Here is a 20,945-nt window from a genome sequence, read left to right as displayed (position 1 = left end):
GTAAAAAATGCATCACTACTTCCATTTGGGCATATAGTGGAAATCAGCACAAGTCTACTGATGCAAGAACTGCTCTGTGAAGCAAAATCCAACAGAAACAAGACAGAAAGCAATGCACCAAAACCACAAGCTAAAGAGGTTGATACTTCAGACAATTTCTTAGTGAGCTTTCTTTTTCTTTTCCTGCTGCTGCTGATTGTTAAAAACCATGGCTGTTTGAATCGATGTAGATTCTGCAAGCTAGGTACCTGTTAAATAAGAGCTATTAAATTCATCTACCATATGCCTCCAGCCTTCTGAAAATGACCAAGTCATAGCTGGCTTGGGCACCAGCTGGTGATGTATTCCACACAGCTCCTGATGCGTCTGAAACAAATGCTTTCCCTAGGAAGCAGACTGAAATCAATTACTTACTTTTGTGTTTGGAACGAGGGGCAGCGTGCACTTCTGCAGTCACAGTTTTTAGAGATTTGGGAGGTTCTTTGGGAGCCCAGTCTTCTTCCCACTCCTTTTTAAATTTCTCTTCCTCTGCTGTTATCCTATGGGGAAAAAATGCAGCTAGGAATTCTGAATACTAAAGCAACAGCATCAATATAAATTCATTACAATCACTGTTTTGTACACCTGGTGTTCTTCTCTTTAATATAAAGCATAAAAATCTGCCCCTTCCCCCAAACTAAATTCCTTACAAAGCTACTAAAATAATCTGTAGAATACAATTTAACTTAGTAAAATATTCTTATTTAATATTGAAACTTCTGAGGCAAGTTATACAAACACTTGCACAGATATTAAGCCCAGACTGATACTACTGCAATACTGTCACCTTCACTAAAGCCAAAAACCATCTCTCACTTAATAATTTTTCATTTTTAGAACTGGGAAGTACCTCTTACAAAAATAGTTTTGATTAAAATACTAATTGACAGAATATCTACCATGTGCCTAAATCAGATGTTACAATAGTAAATTACACCTAAAAAGCATGCATCTTATTTTTATATCTTATCTCCATTTTGATGATTGCTTCCTAAACGTATAGTCTGAAGCTACAGTAAAAAGTGACTCTTCCAATAAAGAACTGAATACTGTTCAGACACAAACCACATTAAATTCAGCATTCTAGGGAAGAGAGAGGGAAAGAGACACAACATAATTGGCACACTTCAGGGCAAAGGAGTTCATACAATGAAATTACCTAGAAAGGCACCATGATCAAAAAAGGACATTTTGAAGGAAATAGCTTCTAGCTTCATATGCAGTGCCTTTAAATAATCAGAGATCTATTCTTGCCTGTAGCCTGTCTTGAACTCGTAAACTGATATATGGTGTCAAAATTTACCGGGTCTTAGGTATATATGATGCTATTTATACTTGGATTATATTTTGAATCTCCAAATAAGCTAAGCCAAATTTAAAAAAATACCCACATGTGGTCAAAGCACTATTAAATCAGCAGCTAAGGTCAGTATTTAAATTTGGAGGCATAGCAGGGAACATTGGACAGAATGTTTGCATTTGTTTTTATGTTTTCTTTTAATTAAAAAAAAAAAAAAAAGGGTTACCATGTAACTTGCAGTACATGAAGTTAAGGACCTCTGCCATTTAGGCCCATCTGCAAATTTTTCCTAAATGCAGGATACTATTAAAGGGCACAGTGACTTTATACGAGGAATTCCTGCAGAAAGGATTTTAAAAATGAAGCAGGGAATCATCCTCAAACACTCATAGGAAAGCATTATATTTTAGCAAAACTGCCTGCTTGCAATTAAATCTATTATTGAATTATTAAATGTAAGCTTTAGATTAAATCTAAATTCCTATACTACCATTCTCCCTCCTCTACATGAATGAGACTGACAACTGCCTTAACAGTTTGGATTGTGCTATGGAAAAGCTTAACAAGTGCCTGAGCAGCACTTGGAAATTATACAAGGATAAAAACGTGCTAGACCTTACAATGAGCAGCCCTCAAGGCAGCCTCATCAAAGTCCTCGCTGAGCAAAGATGCACTTAGTTCAGAAGGATACTGCAGATACTAAACATTCATTGTAACAGACAGGAAATTTGGATTTGGAGAATGGAATCATTCTTCGCTTGTGATGGTCTGTTTTTATATCAGCTATCCATGGCTATTGCGGGGATTTCTACAGTTGACCACAATAAGGTACAGGGTGTTACCTATTCCCCAGGAATTGGAAAAGGAAAACATGTAAGAATTCATCCATGTGCTGTAGTAGAGCTGACAGTAGGAATAACAGAAGATTCTTCTCTCGTGACAGCTACAAAATAATATTATTTTTTGCACCTCACAGATTCAGAAATCCCCACACTTTTTCTATCAGACAATCTTAGCTAATACAGGCATATAAACAGGGACTTAAGTGAATGAATACAAATTAAAAACTGTTTTAAGACATCAAAGGTGCAAAGCTGATTACTTCAGGGTCAAACTTCACTCTAAATGGCTGCATCAAAACAGATATTGTGCAATTTCCCAGCATCATTGAGAATGGAAATTACTGTGATAAAAACAACATGTTATACTGGTTAATTTTAGAGTTCCAAATATGAAACAATTCTTAAGTTACATTTATAGTACTGACTTCATTATGGTACAAGCTTTGAATGAATGTAATAAGTACCTAGAATTGCAGAATAGACTTGGATAAAAAAGATCAGATTTCCTGAATAAAATAGGTTATAGAACTTCCTGATTTTGGTGCCAGTTTTAACTTAATTCTCTCGCTAGAAAAGCAAAAGCCTGCCTAAAATTTATGATGACTGATATTTCTACTCAAGACAATCAGCATCACATAATCCTTATTTTAGTCTAAATCTGCGTAGCTTTTGTTTTCAGAACTGCCTGACAGACCAAAAAGGCTATTAAATTCCACACTGTGGACACTCATGAACAAACTACCTGTGTTTCGCTTTCTTTTTCTGAAATACAAGCAAAGTGGATATGTCATCATGCCCCTGAGTATATGCAGGTTTTCCGACTCTTCAGTCATTCTTCTGTTTCTTCCCCGATCCATTTCCTTGCAGTATTAATTCTTTTTTTTTTTTTTTTTACATTAGAATTAAATGCAGTGGTTTGGTGACAAAGTAAACAAGTTCTGAGACACAGACTTTCTTGATCCTAAGTTTCTCAATAAATTTATAACATTTAAAAAATAAGTACAGAAGTTGAATTTCACATTGAATTTATTATCACTATAACCCTCATGTTTTCTAAGTGTTAATTTTCAGATCAGTTTCTTATTCCATAACTGTGGTGTACTAATTCATATGAATCAGACCCTACCTTTAGCTAAATGGAAATACACACAGTTTTATTAGAAAAGAACATGCAGAATGTTTTCAGCCAGCATATAAGGACTCTTTTTCAGGCAGCACTTTCAGGCAGGTTTTTACTTACTGCTCTATTTCTCTGCGATATCTCTCTTCTTCCTCTGCAGCTTTTTGGGAAATCTCCAGTTTTCGTCTAAAATTATACGAATTAGGACACAATTATAAAAATAATATTTTGTGAGTAAGAACTTGCACAAAGTATGTCAGCATGCAGTTTTTAAAAGATATAGACAGTAAATACATATGCACTGCGGAAAAATGCTCCTTTTTAGAAGTTGTCTTTAAGATACAATGGGTTCAATATACTTTTGTAGGAACCCTGAGGCTATTCATGACCATCTGGATAATCGGGGGATAAACTACTTAACTCTGTAAGTCAACATCTCCTTCTGAGACAGTTCCAGAGCATGTTACTGTAAGAGTATAAAATTTGTAACTGTCCTGCTAAAAATAAAGGATAAGGGAATGGCATCAGGAAAATAACTAATATCACATTGAACCACAGGGGTCTGATAGTCAGGGAACAAAGAGACCCTTCTATTCAAGATGTATTTTAATGATATTAACGTTGAAAATCCAAAACATGAAGAGCATCACAGCATAAGGATTTATGAACAGAGACTGCAACAGCAAAATTAAGCTTGTCTCAGTTGGGAATCTTCACACAGTTGTTCCTGCCTTCCCTGCCCTTCCCAAATCCAGGCTAAATTTCTCAGACTGTCCTATGCAGAGTCCTTACAATCTCTCTTTCTCCTGCTGCTCTTTGATGATTTTGTTAGTCTCCAGCGCAAGTCGCTTCTGATGCATTAATTCCTGGCGTTCTTGCTCACGGAGACGTGCTTCTCTCTGTCTTTCTTCTTCAGTCATGAACAGCTCTTTCCCCTGTAATCAGAACCGCCACGCAAATCAGTTGTGAAGAAGCCTCATCAATGTAGTTCTTCCAGGAAATAATTCAAAACTGATTACGTACTAGCACATCTGCCATTTCCTTACATTACTTTTTCTGAGGAATGCTTTCTGAAAGACCCTGAAAAATCTGACCACAGCATTCCAAAGAACTACTCCAGTTTCAGTCTCAAAGTTATGTTGTGCTATAAACACCTCAAAGAGAGGCATGCAACTACTAAAGTCCGTGACAGTAGTGGAGGTCTCATACCAAAGACGTGCTCGGTGTGTCACCCAGAAGAAACTCCACATTATACTTTCTTGAAATCTTAGCAATGCAAAGCTATAGAACAGCACGTTGAATGAATCCCAATGTGGAAGACAACTACAAAGTTACCATGTTTTAATGTTCTTGTGGCTACTGTGGAAATGTACCATCATTCAGGGAACCCAAGTACATGGAACAAACATTGCCAACAGGCTACAGAGTTGATGTGTTTCAGTTGCGTTTGTTCCTGTTTCATTTGTGTTACAGTTAAGACACTACCACTATTTTCTATTCAGGAAAGATATTTCCATGGTGCTATTTGTGGAACACTTCGATAGCTCTTATCAAATTTTCACTGCCAAAACTAAAATCCCTTGTTAATTAGGAAGGTGGAATTGTTCATGTCTCTAAGGCTCCGAGTAGACAGCCTGAACAAGAACAGGCAGTGAAGAGAGCCTTTGCATCATGGTCTTGTCTGACTGAAAAACAGGGCTAGAGAAGCTGTTTTGTTTTGCAATATCTTCTTCAGTACAGAGATGTGTACTGAAAAAAGGAGAAACAAGCAAGGTGAATTAGGGTGGAGCAGAAGAGTTCCATAGCAAAAAAATCCTCATTTTAAGGATGAGATCCCAGTGGTACGTGCTGGAGTAGATCCCATCTTTTCTAATAGTTGGTAATGCACCTGGGAGTTGAAATTAAAGTCCTTAGGATGTTGAGCTCCTGAAGCTTAATCAACTAGTCTGAAGCATTTGTTTAAACAATGCCTACAACGCCCTTGGACAACTGCATCTTGTTACTGCAAAAGTAGTTTAATTAAATCATTAATTCCTTAACATAGCTACACAGCCTACATGAGCTCTTAGGAAGTAGATTAAATGATTTATTAAACCTTGTTTTCCCTATTCAGTTGCAAGACAATTAGAAAAAAACATCTTCGATTAGTCTATGGAACTTGAGTATCCTCTTGTATATAACTACCCATTTTACTATAAGAAGAATTAAAGCAGTAATAACATTAAAGCATTTATTGAAAATCACACTGAACTTAGTGGAAAGATTTAATTAATTTCAGTTGGCTATAGATCAGACCCCAAGGGCATATGGTTCAGTTGTACAAAACAGTGGAAATGGAAAACTGAACAATTTTCAATATGTTGATACACTAAAGAGATCAGATAAATAGTTACAAAAGGAATTAATTAGCAATAAGATTAAGAGATCAGCTATTCATGAGGAAAAATTGACTCCAATCCACCTTTCATGTTTCAGCAGAAGCAGCTATCTATTAGAACAGAAGCTCTTCAACACAAGAATCCATTATGTTAAAGTTATTTTCAATTCCTTGTCAAGGGAATGGTTTTGCATTGCCCACGGTCATGAAACTGCTTGAGAACACTGTGGATATTTACCAATGAAATAATCAAAAGCCAGTCAACACTACCTTTGTTTAACGTAATTTAGTGGTATAGACGTGATAATGAAACACATCTTTACTTCTTATCTATTTATTTTTACCATTTATGTGCCCCATAGTAATTTTCACAAGTGTTCTGCTTTTATAAATATACTACTTACAGCGCCTGCCACCACAGAGATAGTCAAAGTACGACTACTTTTGAGGACTCTGACAGCCTGCAAATTAGAACAAAACAAAAGTCAGTCTGAATTAAGTGATAAAAAGCCCATATATATATGATGAAATATGCTGTTTGTCAAGGCTGGAATATGCAGAAGAGCTATCTGAACTAAATAGAGTGGTATGTATTCAAATCTCCAGATTCCCATGTTCAACACACGACCTCTTTGGTTAAGTAGCCCGATACCAAAACACATTTCTGGAGCCAGGAAAAACAGACAGATGCTTAATAAACTGACAACTACGTATTCAGGGAATTAAGAAGAGTCAACCTTACCTCTTTATGATCCACATTAGAAAAGTCTACTCCATTTACCTCAACAATCTGATCGCCGACCTAAAAGAGTTAGTCCAAATGTTAGTATGGATGCTAAATGACTGCATATATTAGATGTAAACAGAAAGGGATATACTCTTTAACATTCTTAATACAATCATCATAGGTGCTGGCATCGTACAGGGAGAACAGACCAGAAATTGGCCAGGCTTGCACATCCTCCCATATTAGCATTTCCTACTGCTACTGTTTGAGACTAAATACTGAGCTTGAGGAACTGCTGGTCTGACCCAGGGGAGCACTTCTCATGTTCTTAAAAATTAGGAAACTAACTTAATTTGAAATGTAACCACATAGTATCTCATTCCCATGGAAAAAACCCTACAGTCAGGGACTTCACAGTGATACAGAATCCTTGGAGGAGAAAATACCAAATAAGATTCCCTTGAAGTACCTACCTTGGAAAGTGGCATACTCACCTCTAAGCCCACCTCTGCTGAAAGAGAACCCGGCTTAACATTGCTGATAAAAATGCCTGGTTTTTGCGTTGGACCACTGGAAATGCTGGTGTAATATAAAACCCAAATATTTATAGGATAATATTTATAAAATATTACCGTAATAAAGTAAAAAGCCTTAGTTGTTTTCTTTTTTTTTTCCCAATTACAGAATGTTTTTGTGTTATCAGCCTACTCTGAAACAAGTACCAAAATTTGCTAACACACAACAGTTTATCATCCTATTTTTCTCTTCTTTATACCACAAAACTGTGATTTAAGAAAAAGCTAAAAGAAAAATATTCAAGCTTCTGGATTTTTCCTTAGCTATTGAAACTAACATAGCATACTGACCTACACTATCTAAGGGATTAGGACACTAATGACATAGGAAAGCAATCATGTAATACAATGAAGAATTACTAATTGCTTGCACTTTTACATATAGTATACCACAGTTCAATGAGTATAATACAATGGTATTTTTCAGGGTTATTTATTAGAAGAAAGAAGGATGTTTCAAATAGGGGTCAACATCTAGCCTGGAAATTTTAAGCTGCACTCTAAGGTGGGCCCAAACACAGCAATGATTTTTGTAGAGAATATATCCAGCAGGTGATGTTGAACCACCCCTGCAAGTTTGTAAATAGTTTTTTTAAAACCTCAAGATCTTCCAAATAATACAAAAGAAAACTTATGCTTCAGAAAATATTCTGTGCAGTTCCATCTTGATCACTTCAACTATATATTCCTAAATCTATAAGAAATCCTACAATATCCTTTCTGCCCCCAAACCTCCATAACTAGCTGCAAGGACAGGAGTCTGAGAAGTTTGTGTTCATATTTCTAAAAATCTAGCAAATTTAGCATTACTTTCAGGAACTGGATAGAGCTGTGTGATGGCTTCTCAGTTATGAAAAAGGTCACAAAAAGCTCTCAAAGTTCAGAGACTGAACATGACACTGGACACTGCTGGAACTTGCTACATCACACAGCAGCATTTGAAAGTATTTTAAAATGTAAAAACATTAAAAAGATCCAATTCTATGACAACTTGTATTAAACAGTCACTTTCTGCGTGTTCTTACTTTTAAATTTAATTTTCTTTTGTTTTAAGTTAGAACTTGTAACACAGGTATTTATAATTTGTCTAATAATACATTAGGTGTGCCTAATGACAGATATCCTTCGATTCCAGATTGCCTTCCTGATCCAGCGTGGATCTCCATTTTTGTGATATCAATGAAGGATGGAAATAATTGCCTTGGATGTGTCACTTAACAAACCAGGGTCATTAAATAAGAAAACACATACCCACCTGCATCCCATGCCTTTTGTACCAATCAAGCTAATGAAGACTTTCTTCTCTTTATTGTCTCTCCCTCCAGATGAAGCAAGACCAGCGACACTGCCATCTCCTTTCTGCAGGGGGATGAAAAATGCTGCAGATGTTACTCTGTGTTGAAGTCTTATCACAACTATAATAAAACTTCATTAAGCCAGGATCAAACCCTGCCAATATCAAGATAAGATTCCTCCAAGTAATGTCATTTCAGTGGAGATGCATGGCTGAGCTGAAAGACTGAACTTTCTATTTGGAGAAGATTGTTTAAATAGTCAAACACTGCCTTCAGAAAAGCGTGCAGGAAAGTGATATGGCAAAATAATCATTTAGATGTTCCCTGACAAAAGAGTTGGAAAAAATACATGATAGTGCTCATTATTTAACTAAGTCTTTCTTCCTGAAAGCAAAAGAATGGTAATTGTGGTCTCTTTTCATCACTGCAACCCATAGAAGTCACTTGCATTCATACTTGTCATTCCTCCACTAATATAGATAAGCCAAATAATCTCCTAAAAATTTATACAATAGAACTACAGCCTAATAAGTTAATAAGCTCATGCAAAATAAAGCACCAATTACTGAGTAAAAGATATTTCATTTGTATCCTGCCCTTTCCTCATCTAATGGTTCCAGAATAATTTCATATCACAAAAGATGTTTCTCCCAGAGCACTTGTAACAAGATATTGCATCATAGAAATACATACAATAATTTCTGTGATAGGGTCAGAGGAGAAAGTGTTTCAGAACCATTACAGATTTCCCAGAAGACATCATAAGAAAATACTGATATCTCACCCCAGAGTCTGATACAAACTGGTCCACATATTGCCATTTAAGGGGTTCATCTGCTGAACTGGAAGGAAAAAGTAATTTAAAATAATGGGAACAAAATAAATATGAATGTATTCAAGAAGACACTTTGGAATGTGGCCTATTTTGCATCCACAGGTTTCTTTGGATACTATTCACAACAGTTGTTTTATTTTCCAGCAATTTAAATAGAACATCAAGAAAAACAAATATTTATGCTAGTAAAGCTGGTCAAATGTAAAATTGAGAAAACCTCCTCAAGTGAAACAAAGACAGAGAAAATAATCCTAACAACTTGAACAGCTTAATGTCTCTGCAGAGACACACCTCCCATTATTAACATTTCTCAAACATCCTGCTTCAAGTTTCACCTTTGCAACAAAAATTAGAAGAGGACAATAAACTGAAACTTTTCTAAGCTCTGCAGCAATATCAAATGCTACATACATAGAGAAGCAGTGGAGCTCTCCATTAAGCTAGGTGCATGGATAATGACATTTTCAGGTAACATCCATGAGTGATGAGGAAATAGAAATTTGTTCAATTAAGTAGGCAACTGGCATACAGATTCATCAAATAAGACATGTGCCTGTTTATCACAAAGGATGTGACATTTTAATCAGCTACAGAGATGCCTATTCACACATTTTCAAATATGCAGATAAACACAGAGGTTCTCTGGATATTGAAAAGGCTATGTGAAAATGAGTAATTTGTTTTCAAATTAAATAGCATTACCTTTTGACAGGTATCATGCCAATATCTGAAAAATAAAAAGAAAAATACTCTGTTAAGTAACACTATCTACAGATCACTAGTAATCTATTAATAGCAAAATTTAGTGACACAGGTAATTTTTTATGTTACTTACGTCTGACTTTTATGGACACTATTTTCTTGGTACGAATGAGGTTTATGACTTCTTCATGTGTGCATGATGAAATGGAATATCCATTTATACGAACTATCTCATCTCCAACCTTGAAAATGAAAACAAGAAGAAAAAATAATTTGTGAATTAATGTTTTAAAGTTTTTAAGCAACGATGCAATCTGGCAATTATTTTGATGCAAAGATTTAGTAATGTTGAGTCCTGAACACTTTTTGAATTTCAGGCAATGTCTAGATCAGATTTACCTGTATTTGTTTTATCTAAATATTTAACACCAAAAGGGCAGATTAATGGACAAATAACTGTAGAAACAGATCTACATGGTACATTCAGTTTATCTCCAAGACTCATTGTTTAATCCTCAAATAGGCCAGCTTTACTCAGAAACTACGTATGCTCTGGTATATAAATTAAGCACAAAGGCCATTATCCAGCACTGAAGACAATTCCCCCAAAGCAGGGAAGCGCCACATAACCTGCTCCCAGCTATCAGCCCTGGCACACGTTATCACCCAGATTGCTCAGGAACTGATGGAGAATGCTCGCTGGCACAAACCAAAGGCCACGCTGGGGACCACACTAAAGTTTATCAGCAAACAGCAGCACCCCAAAAATCTACCTGACAGCTTTCACTAGTGTAGAATAGACAGGGTGCCCTAAGTGTCCAGCTGCTTCTATAAAATTTCAAATCTTATTATTGGAATAGACAATAGAATTAATAGTACTAATGTTTATTTGTGATAAAATGACTATGTTATTGGAAACCTCTTATTTCAAAAGGCTTCCCTTCCTCTAATGTAAATCCAAATTTGACATGACATGGTAACTAGACTAGAAATCTCCAGGTTTTTTCTGAACTCTGCCTAATTATCTCCTTCACTAGGTAGACTGAGAATGAATCAGTGATGGAGACATTGCCCACTTCATTTAAGGTTGCATCTTATGAGTTGCTCAAGATAACACTGAAAAATGCCAGGCCCTGGCTAGAGCATCATAAGCAAAGACTTTTACATGACATGAACCACGTGACATGACTGTGTGAAAGCTCATGCATATTCTCTTCCAACAGGCAATGCTAATCAATCCTTTGCACAGTAGTATATGCAAATGATTACCAGGAAGTGGCTTTAACAACAAAACATCAACAATACCCTCTTATACCTCTGTACTTTGATCTCCACAAGAACAAAGCCAAGTACTGCTCTCCAGTAGCATTTCTTATGAACTACTGTGAATTTTTATTATCTATCAAAATGCCACCCTGATAGCTGACAGGACTTTTCTCATTAACATCAACAGAATAGAATTTTGTTCTTAAATCAATGAAACTTTGTGTTCCTCCTTACAAATATGTCTGCTTTCATAGCAGCATTATCCCTAGTTAATTATTTCCTAACATTTTTTACTTAAACACTCAAGTATCGAGCTGCCAAATTTCAGTACAGGCTTAAGTTTTCCATGCTGGTACCGCATCAGGCTGATTTCAAGTTTCAGGAGAGTTAAAGCAACTACTTGTGAACAACTAAAACTGTGTGGAATGCATCATCATGCTCATTAAAAAAATATCTACAATTGCTCTGTTGAGAGGCTCTGTGCTTTCACTTTAGGTTTGGAAAAGGTCTTTATACTACAAATCAAGAGCATAATTTCTACAATCTTAGTGAACATCTTCATTGACTAAAAAGTTTAGGGGAAGAAGCAGGTTCATCATAACAGCTTTGGTGACAGTTAATATGAAGACTGGCTATAGTAGTTCTGATCTGGGGGGAATTTCCGTTTCATCCACTTGCTTTGGGACTCCTGGTGCACCAGCCCCTGGTACCGAGATCAGTTGTGAACACACTGCCAACCACTGCTGCAGAAGATCAGAAGAGCTGGCTCTGGCAGAATGCAGGTGGCACAGGAGACTCACCAGGAACAGGGAGAGATGAGAAGCTTCATTCAGCTCTAACCACTAATGCAGTGCAAGAAAAATGACATTGTGCAAAACCCACTGTCTGCTTACAGAATTAAAAACTTCATTCTAATACTGACAACAGTACTAGAATAAATATTGTAACCTTAACATGTTTGTCAAGACTGTGTCACCTTAGGTAATTCTGTGATCAGATTTTTTTTTAATATAAGTGTGTGGGGTTTTTTTGAGTCAGATACTTTTAGTCTCCACTACAGAAACTTTCCAACTTTACTGTCACTGAAAGGACTTGCCACTGGAGTAAGTAAACTACTGTGGCCATACTAACTAAATCATACAGTGTATCCACTGTGTTCTCCATCACACAAATTTGATGGGAGTATATCTGTACCTGGAAAAAAAAAAAAAAAAAAAAAGTGAGAGTTTTGGTCACTGAGGACTAGTTTCCTTGTACCTTGCTAACAGTTTTAGGGGGAAAAAAAAGGGCACATCTGGAGACTCCTCCTCTGGCACTGCACAGCTCAGCACTAAAAGCCTTATGTGAAAGGAAGGAGTAGAACTGGAAGCAGGAATTCCTCAATATGGCCTATGCCTTAGAGTCTGTTTCATTAACACACAGTGACAGGTCTACCCTTGGGTGACAGGACATTGGGCATGCCATCAGCTGCTGAAAAAAATCCTATGTTATAAGTATTATTGTTCTTCCTGTTGCGATCTGTTCAGCTAAAAAATAAAACAAAACGCCCCAACAGTAACAACAAAACCCCAAAACACCACAAAAAATACCAAACAAACAAGCAAGCAACAGCAAGAGAGGAAATCACCCACTTCTTTCACAAACTTTCCTGCTTCTTCTGGGAAGTGCCATATGCTCTGCAACAGCACACAAAACATTAACAACATATCCACTGTACCAGCATTGCTCATGTACCACAGTTTCCTCTCCACTGAACTTGAAGATTTTTATCTGAAACAACACAGCATCAGAAGACCACGAAAGCAAAGAAAATGCAAGATGTGACGGTCCTACAGGAGGGAACACGGTTGCAGAGGCAGAACACAATTGTGGTCCGAGCCCCCAACTAGCAGGCCTGCTGCTCCACCTGCTGGGCTCCCCCAAATCTCCCCCAGGCAGCGACCTGCCTGCACTTTGCAGCACTCCTAACACCTCCACTGTTTTCACTTCAGCCAGTCAGATTTTTAACATGATCCTTAATAAGAGAGGAAATATGTCAGTACTAAAGGCTTTGGAGCATACAACCCACCAAATCAGACACAGAAAAGCACAGGCAGTCTGGTGTCACACTCCTGATAGCTTGTGCTATGAAAGAACATTCACTTAACCAAATTGTTCCAAACATTTCAAACCACATCCACCTACCCATCCATCCATCCCATGGATGCCTGGCATCCATGCCATTGCAGTCCTCTTTCCTCTGCAAATACACCACTAAATCTAAGCTAGTTCCCCAACCCAAAACCAAGAATTTCAGCCTGGAACTCTTCCATTGCCCTCAAAGCTTCAGGAAATCCATCGTAAATAATGCATTTTTAGGACTGGGATCAGCACTGGCAATGCGACTGTACTACCGAGAAGCCAAGTAGCTCAGAGATAAGTCAGGCTTATGGCACTATGTATAAAGACTTAATATCCCCTAAAAACCATTAGGACTCTTAAACTATTTAGGATTCTGCCAGCTATTCCAGGAAGCGGTATGAAAGTGAGTGACCTCTGCTCTTCAAAGGAAGGTTGAGCTCCTCAATAATAAAATACTCAAAAAGCTTCCTCCATTCCCATCTCCGTCCGCTCTCTGCATTACTCACTTGCAAAAATATTGGAAGTTTGTGTATAACCTCAAGTACACAATCTTGACCTCATTTGATCTACCTAGACTTTCCTGTTGATCTTACATATTTGTGTTGGTGGGCTTTATGTTTGTTTTTAGCTTAGCTCAAGATCCCTCTTTCACTCATATCTTCCGCATCATGCAGGCTATAACAGACCACAGAGCCTTGGTTTGCACAAACCCAGCTTTTTAAAGGGTAACCTAAGCTACTGTTGTTAATTGCAGTGCCCTAACACAGAGAAGCATCCCAGTGTTAGGACTGCAAATGGCAGTGCTATTTGTGAATCTTCATATAGCTTCTGCATCAGCAGAGCAGTCATCATGCACTAAGCAAGTCAGATCTCTTATATCATCTCCCCAAGAGGCACACACCTACAAAATCATAAATGTGGCCAAGAGCATATTTTATTTTTTCCTTCCATATGGGAATGAGCTTTTACCATATATGTATTTTTAATACTTCTCTTTGCTGAGCTTGAGAAACAAAACAAAAAGACAGTCTAGTACTCTTCACTCATCCTAATGACATTTCTGTTACTGACTGACAATGTATTAGTGATGGTGCTTTAGAAATACCCAAGTCTAGGCTGAACTACAGGAGACATGTAGGCACGTAACAAACTGCTTCTCTTTAGGATGGTTAACAGCTTTTCCCGCAAAAAAAAAAAAAAAAGTGTCAATAATAATAATAATGTTGTTTTCATATATTTTGTTACTTTTGTACTGGTATCACTGCACACCAACCTTCTCAATCAGAAACAGTAGAGATAAAAGTCTGCAGGATTGAGCAGGGTAGACCAGTAACAATTATTTGATTATATATCACTGTTTCCCCTCTCCCTATCAAACAGGGAGATGACAGACTTCCAAAAGAAAAGCTGCACACTACACTTTTCCCAAGTAAAATGCCTATTATTTGTAACTTTTACCATGAGAAATACAATCGTTAGTGCTTTGAGGAAACTGAAGCATTTTTACATAATAACATCACTGTTTCAAATTTCACATTTTGTATACCTCTTCCACTTTCATCATTCATACCGATCTCCATCTCTTTGTATTCAGCAGAATGCCTGCAGACCTAAGTATAAGAAAGCAGGGGCGGTAGGGGAAAGATGAAGTACATTTCTTCATGAAAGGACAAAACATTTGCCTTTTAGAGAAACTGTAGTCAAAAATTAGTCGAAACTACAAATGTCTCAGTGAGTCTTCATGATTAGTCAGTCATTTTACTGTAACTTGGAAAATACTTCAAGAAGAAGCCATGCGAAATGAATTGGAATTTTTTTTAAAAAAGCAGCAGGATTTAAAACTGATGGTGTAACAGAAGATCATTATACCTTTCTCAGACAGCATTTTTGGGACAGAAAATGTGTAGAGATTTAGTTAAATAAAGCAGGTGGGTGAAATTTCAGAAGCAGTTGGCTTTAATGTGAGACAGCAATTTAGAACAATGGACTGCCTGTCAGCTCTTGTTATTCAGCAGGGTTCAGATGGTGCCTAGTGCCACCTATTATGAAGGCACTTGAGGCTGAGCTTTAACATCACATATCAAAACCCAGAAATCAGACAGTTACACAAGCTGCAAAGCACTATCTGTTGATACCAATACATATAATCTAACCCTAATGAATTCACAGTCAGTCTCAAGCATATTTCTCCCTTATTGTCCCTACTTTGTCTGCTGAACTCTAACCACCTTCTGAATTGCAGTACAATTTGTACAAGCCAGCCCGAAGATCCTTTACAAGCCCATTCACTGTCACCGACACGTAGTACGATGACCTCAGTCACAGAAAGCCAGCAGGGCCTTTTTGTGTTCCGAGGAAAAATGAAAATTAACAGTCCTATAGTAGCACAACAACGGAGCGTAACTCTTTGTCTATCGATCATGTCCAAACATATAGTCTGAAACAAGTAGAGAAGCAGAGCTGCAACACAGTTTTAAGATTAATGTACCAGCATGATGGTTAAAGACAGTGGCTGTCAAATCCTTTATTGCTCAGCATCATTAACACCTTCCAGTTTTTCAAGGAGATGTTTTCAGAAGCCACGTAAGTGACTGTTTTTTGTCTTTTTCTCAGTTTTCTAGCAGTGGAGGAAGGATGCAGCTGGAATCTCTGAGATGACCACCATCCTGGTCTACGTTTCCCATTCTTACTGTGTAATGTGGTGCATGAGGTACACGAGCTTTTGTAACATGAACTCTGGAAGGGTGCATCACTGCGCTTTTCCAGAGGTACCCACTGGTAAATCCCATGCCTAAAAGCAGGTGACCGACACATCTAGCAAGGTGCCCCATACCACTCTCTCAATTCTAACTAAACACAGAATTTGTTGGGGTGTACTCCTTGAGTTTTGTTCTAAGAAGGAGTTCTAAAAGCACCCGGGGACCCAGCCATGCATCTATCCAGAGCACACTGCCAGAAAATGGAACTACTTCAATGGTGATTCCGAATGGGATATACAGGTATGAATGCACAAACAAAAGGGCATGTGCATGTAAGCAGACAAACATTTCTTTAAATTTTAGAAAGCTCTCAGCATGAATTAAACAGGCATGGAACCCTAGCTTTGACTGCCTTGTCAACAGAGATTTTGTTTTTTAAATCTACGAGAGTCGAGAGGTTACACTGAAGCATATCTACAAAACACATCTTTAATTAAACACTGTATTGAATCATGCCAGTCTAATACATTTTGGACTAGTATTAAATGCAGTCCTTAAATATCAATACTTACAGCAACTATCCACAGTTGAGAAATTAAAATTAGCCAGGCCTATCAGACTTTCTACTCAGAAACACAGACCTTTAATACACCTAATCAACATGAAGAGCACACAAAGATGCAGACATTTGCCACAGCAATTGCACAGTTCTCTCTTCACTAAGATAATATGAGCAAGAAGTGACACATTAAAAAAAACCCAAACACACAACTTCATTAATGCAAATTGCTAAGTACTGATTTAGAGAAAAATGTGTTTCTATATATAGTTGTTTTTGCAAACCTTGTTACAGTTCATGTATCTAAAAATTAATCACCGAAAGTGCAATTCTATGCAGCACACAGATACTGGAAATGGTTAAAAATAGGTTCTTTCTTTAATGTACTTCCATTGCATAAACCAAAACTACCATAATTTATTTATGAGGTTCAAATAAACACTTCACTACACAAATTATACCTGTGCAAGGTGGAATTAACATTTTTTGTGTTTATATGCTCTGTTCTACATATAATCAGAATTTGGCAACTTAAAACACTCTTCCCCAGTCCAATTAAAGATTTTTTTCCCCTCTGTTTATATTTAACTGTTGCTACTCATGAAGTGCAAATACTCCAGAAAGAAGAAACAATTCTCAGTGCCCACTGCCCTAATATTGTAGTAAAAGGCTTTCTGCAGCACAGCAACCACAAATATAATTTTCTTACCTGAAGTCCAACATTGTCTGCCTGTCCTCCTTTAACTAACTGGGAGATGAAGAGGCCACAGCTAAATTCCACTCCACCTCTCACACTTATTCCAAGTCCTTCAGGATGCAAACGATCCAATCTCACCTCTTTCAGCTTTCTGCAAAAATGGAAAATACTTGACTGTTCAGCTGCATAATACTTTGTGGCAATAATGTTTCATATGAAGTTAGACATAATTTTTCTCTTATAACATTTAGGCATTTAAAAAAGCAAGCTGACTGATGTTTGGATGGATATGTGTTAGCTAAAGCCATCAAGTATTTTTCATAAGACATCTGAAATAATTGAAGCTGTCTGCTTCTAGAGGGTTAGAGCTCTAAGAATTTTTTTATTATGAAATGCAGGAAAAGTGAGAAAAGACTGTGTAAACTGGAAAGCATTGTATTTTACTTCCTTATGCTGCTTTTACTAGATTAAACTACAGGGTGTTTCAAAAGTTGGACCCAATTTCAAGAGGTAAGAGTTTCAAATTGCATCCATCTTTTTGAAACAGCCTGTACTTAACAAATAATTTCAGGTAGCTCAAAACTGTACTGCTAGCAAATACAGCAGAAGTAAAATAATTATGCCCAGCTCTGCACAAGTGACCAATATTTTACTTGGAATTCTTCTGAAAACTCAGTATTTTCTGCTTGTATTTAAATTAGCTGCATTGTTCTGCTTACTCTTACCTTGATCTTTTGGGTGTAAGTTGATCATATTCCACCTGGTGTTTTAAAGGAATAAGCGGGCGGATAGCATCAAATAGAGGCAATCTGCTTGGTTCATTAATCACAAGTTTTAGGTCCCCCACAAGCACTGGGAGATTCATAGATCTACAAAAACACAGTGAGAAAACAAGCACAGGTAATCAACACACCAACACAAAGCATCATTAATAACTTGCTGTACACGTGGCTTCAGTATTTGCATGTCTCTTCAACCTACTAAAAAAGTTATTCACACAGATATTGGTTTAACCAAAGCAAAATAACCCCTTAGAAAGCAGGGCTTCTGTAAACAAAGAGCACTAACAACTACCTGCTTCAAAACAACTGAAATCTCCTATATACTGCCTTTATCTTTTAAGGTCATGAACATCACTTCTATAGATGACATCTTTAATTTCATTTTCAAAGTTCCCAAAACATGTATGGAACAGTTTGGCAATAACTCCACATCAGATACACCTGCCTACCAGATTTTTTTTTTCCTTACTAGTTAGGAATCCTTCTAAGTGAATCCAGGCTATGAGCTCCTTCCTTTCGTGAACTTAGGGAACGGACAAATTGTTTTGATCCAGGAAAAAAATAAAATCACAATACTCAGTAGCTGAAGACTTGGTTTAAGTTGTTTGGGTTTTTTTCAAATCTAGATTGAAAGGCCATCAACCAATGAACAAAATCTACAGAAGTTAAACCACTGTGAACATCTGTTTTATGAAAACTATGCAAAGTAGTCTCCTTGATGTTGTCAGCACTGAGATAGATATAGGTCTAGAAAATGTACTTCGTTACCCAGCTGTGAGAGTTGAGGAACAATTCCAAAATGTTCAGTGGAACTATTCCTACAAAACATCCAGTTAAACTTAGTCTATATTTTTTTGCTGCTCCCTCTCTTATAATTCACATTTCTTGGCATACAATATTTCTGAGGCATATGCAATGAAAATATAGATCAGGAACACATATTACATGGGATTAGAGGCCAAATACTTTTGGAAATGTTATTCACAGTGAAGCACACGTTAAATGTTAACTCCAACAGCAATCACACATTTTTGCCCTGGAATACTTCATAATATATTCAAAACAAGTGATACATCATCAACATATGTTCACAGAGATATTGGAAACTTTGCTTCAGTCATTGCAATTTTGGAAATTGAAAAAAGTTACTATATGCATTGTTAATTTTGTAACTGCAAGAAGATTTTAAATAATTAAAAGGTACTGAATCAACTTGCTTTCCAAACAACAGGCTTTATGAACGAAGAAGCAATTAGACAGACCTGAGTGAAACGGAATCAGATATGCAGCTGAATACAACCACAACTATAGCTCAGTGCAAACATCAGATGGAAACGTCTACGTTTCACTCAGCTGAGATGCCATTAATTGAGATATGAATGGAAACAACGTCTATTGGAGCCACTTGTCTATGATGAGTGGAAAATACATTCTCATCTTCTTTGGAAAACAATGGATCAGAGGCTGATCTCATTTGCAATTATATAGGTCCTAAGCAACAGTGGCTTAAATCAGTTCAGCAAAAGGACTGGTAATAGGTCTATCACCTTACCATTTTTTTCCTGTTACGTTGTAATAAGCCAGAGTTGTTAAACATGCCAAACAAATTCTCAGACTAAATTGTTTCAGCTTTCAGATAAAACAGTTGCAAATATTGTTTTATCTGAAGAGTTAGCAAAAACCTTTGAGAAGCAAACTCAATTAAAACCTCTGTTGCAAATAAACAAACATTATTTGGAAATATTAATTTGACTAATGCTCTCTTCCTGCTTCCTAAGAGCAGTTTTATCATCCAGGTGCTTCCCCCTCTCCCTTCCACCCAATACAAATCCACCAAATTCTTTTACAAAACTGCCAACTCATAAACCCAAAGTAGCGCTATGGGTTATTACAGGCATGCTCCTTCCTTGTCTGTAGGCTATGCTGTAAAAGTGTAAGACTTTATTACACAGGATAAAACTATTACTTCAGCTACTTTTCTAGCAGTACATAGAAAGACCACTTAAAATCTTGAATATTCATTCTCTAAATTTAAAAACATTAGTAAAATTCTACACAAACATATATCAATCTAGATCTTACTGGTGGTACATCCGCAGCACATCATAAAGGTAATCCTTCTCCGCTTCATTGTCAATTAGCAGATTAACCTGAAAACCCAAGGACATTATAGTAAATCTCTGACTAAATAGTCACAAATGTTGAACGTATCAGTTTTTCACAAATTCCTAAGCCATAGAGAAAATATTTCCACAGCAAAAGACTTTTTTTTTTTTTTAGGAAAAAAAAGATAAACACAATTTTGCAACAGAGCATTACCTCACATGTGAAACTTGTAAGAAGACCTTCTAAAATTAGTCTTACAACAACTGGACAAAGTGGTAAATACCAACATATTCCGTATGCTAGACTTCCCCGCAGCAGTAATATTATTACAACATTATCATATTTGCCTTACCTGATAATCACTGTACTGTTGAATAAATGTTTTCAGAAACCTTTTTGGCCATTCATTAATATAGCACATGCTGTCACAGATAAAAGCACCACACTGAGACGATTACAATCTATGTTCTATCACCCAAACCACTGATTTCAGGATCTCACTTATAACATTATGCAAACTGCTGCACTTCTGTTCCTCTGTGCTCCGGCTCTTAACTGATAGAACTTGCTAGTTATTCTTTCCTCCCCCACTAATAGTACGTTTACTTAAACCAGTGTCATGTTACTATGCCTGCTCTTGGATAATTACAGTAAAATAAAGGAAAAAACAAAACCAAAAAACACCCAATAATTCTCATATGAGGAGTTCAATTTATATTCAGTGACAGTGAGACCCCTTACTCATCTTAGTTGCAGTGAGAGGTCACATCACATTAGTTTTACATTTGGACAAGCTTAATGTTTAGGAAAACAATTTACATCTGACCTAAAGGCTAATATTACTGTCACATGAAGTCTGAGGACCAATTTGCATACTTAAAGAGAGGCCCTTTCTTTCTAGGT

General features: G+C 36.9%; 1 protein-coding gene across 1 annotated transcript in view; it reads right to left on the bottom strand.

The window, feature by feature from the left end:
• The window catches only part of USH1C (USH1 protein network component harmonin), a gene marked incomplete at its 3' end in the record, with an annotated part of 48,223 nt that overhangs the window by 24,231 nt on the left and 3,047 nt on the right, over positions 1–20,945 (bottom strand). The window contains exons 2-14 of the mRNA XM_082058293.1: positions 20,019–20,086; positions 17,880–18,023; positions 17,167–17,305; positions 9,946–10,054; positions 9,813–9,837; positions 9,060–9,117; positions 8,236–8,339; positions 6,900–6,984; positions 6,421–6,480; positions 6,083–6,139; positions 4,094–4,236; positions 3,422–3,487; positions 415–539 (exon numbers count right to left, since the gene is read on the bottom strand). Coding sequence (XP_081914419.1) covers positions 415–539; positions 3,422–3,487; positions 4,094–4,236; positions 6,083–6,139; positions 6,421–6,480; positions 6,900–6,984; positions 8,236–8,339; positions 9,060–9,117; positions 9,813–9,837; positions 9,946–10,054; positions 17,167–17,305; positions 17,880–18,023; positions 20,019–20,086 — 1,183 coding nt within the window. The remainder of the gene's footprint in view (positions 1–414; positions 540–3,421; positions 3,488–4,093; positions 4,237–6,082; positions 6,140–6,420; positions 6,481–6,899; positions 6,985–8,235; positions 8,340–9,059; positions 9,118–9,812; positions 9,838–9,945; positions 10,055–17,166; positions 17,306–17,879; positions 18,024–20,018; positions 20,087–20,945) is intronic.

The sequence above is a fragment of the Streptopelia decaocto genome (assembly GCF_964273445.1).
Source record: "Streptopelia decaocto genome assembly, chromosome: 7".
Lineage (NCBI taxonomy): Eukaryota > Metazoa > Chordata > Aves > Columbiformes > Columbidae > Streptopelia > Streptopelia decaocto.
This window is presented reverse-complemented; position numbering and strand designations above follow the sequence as displayed.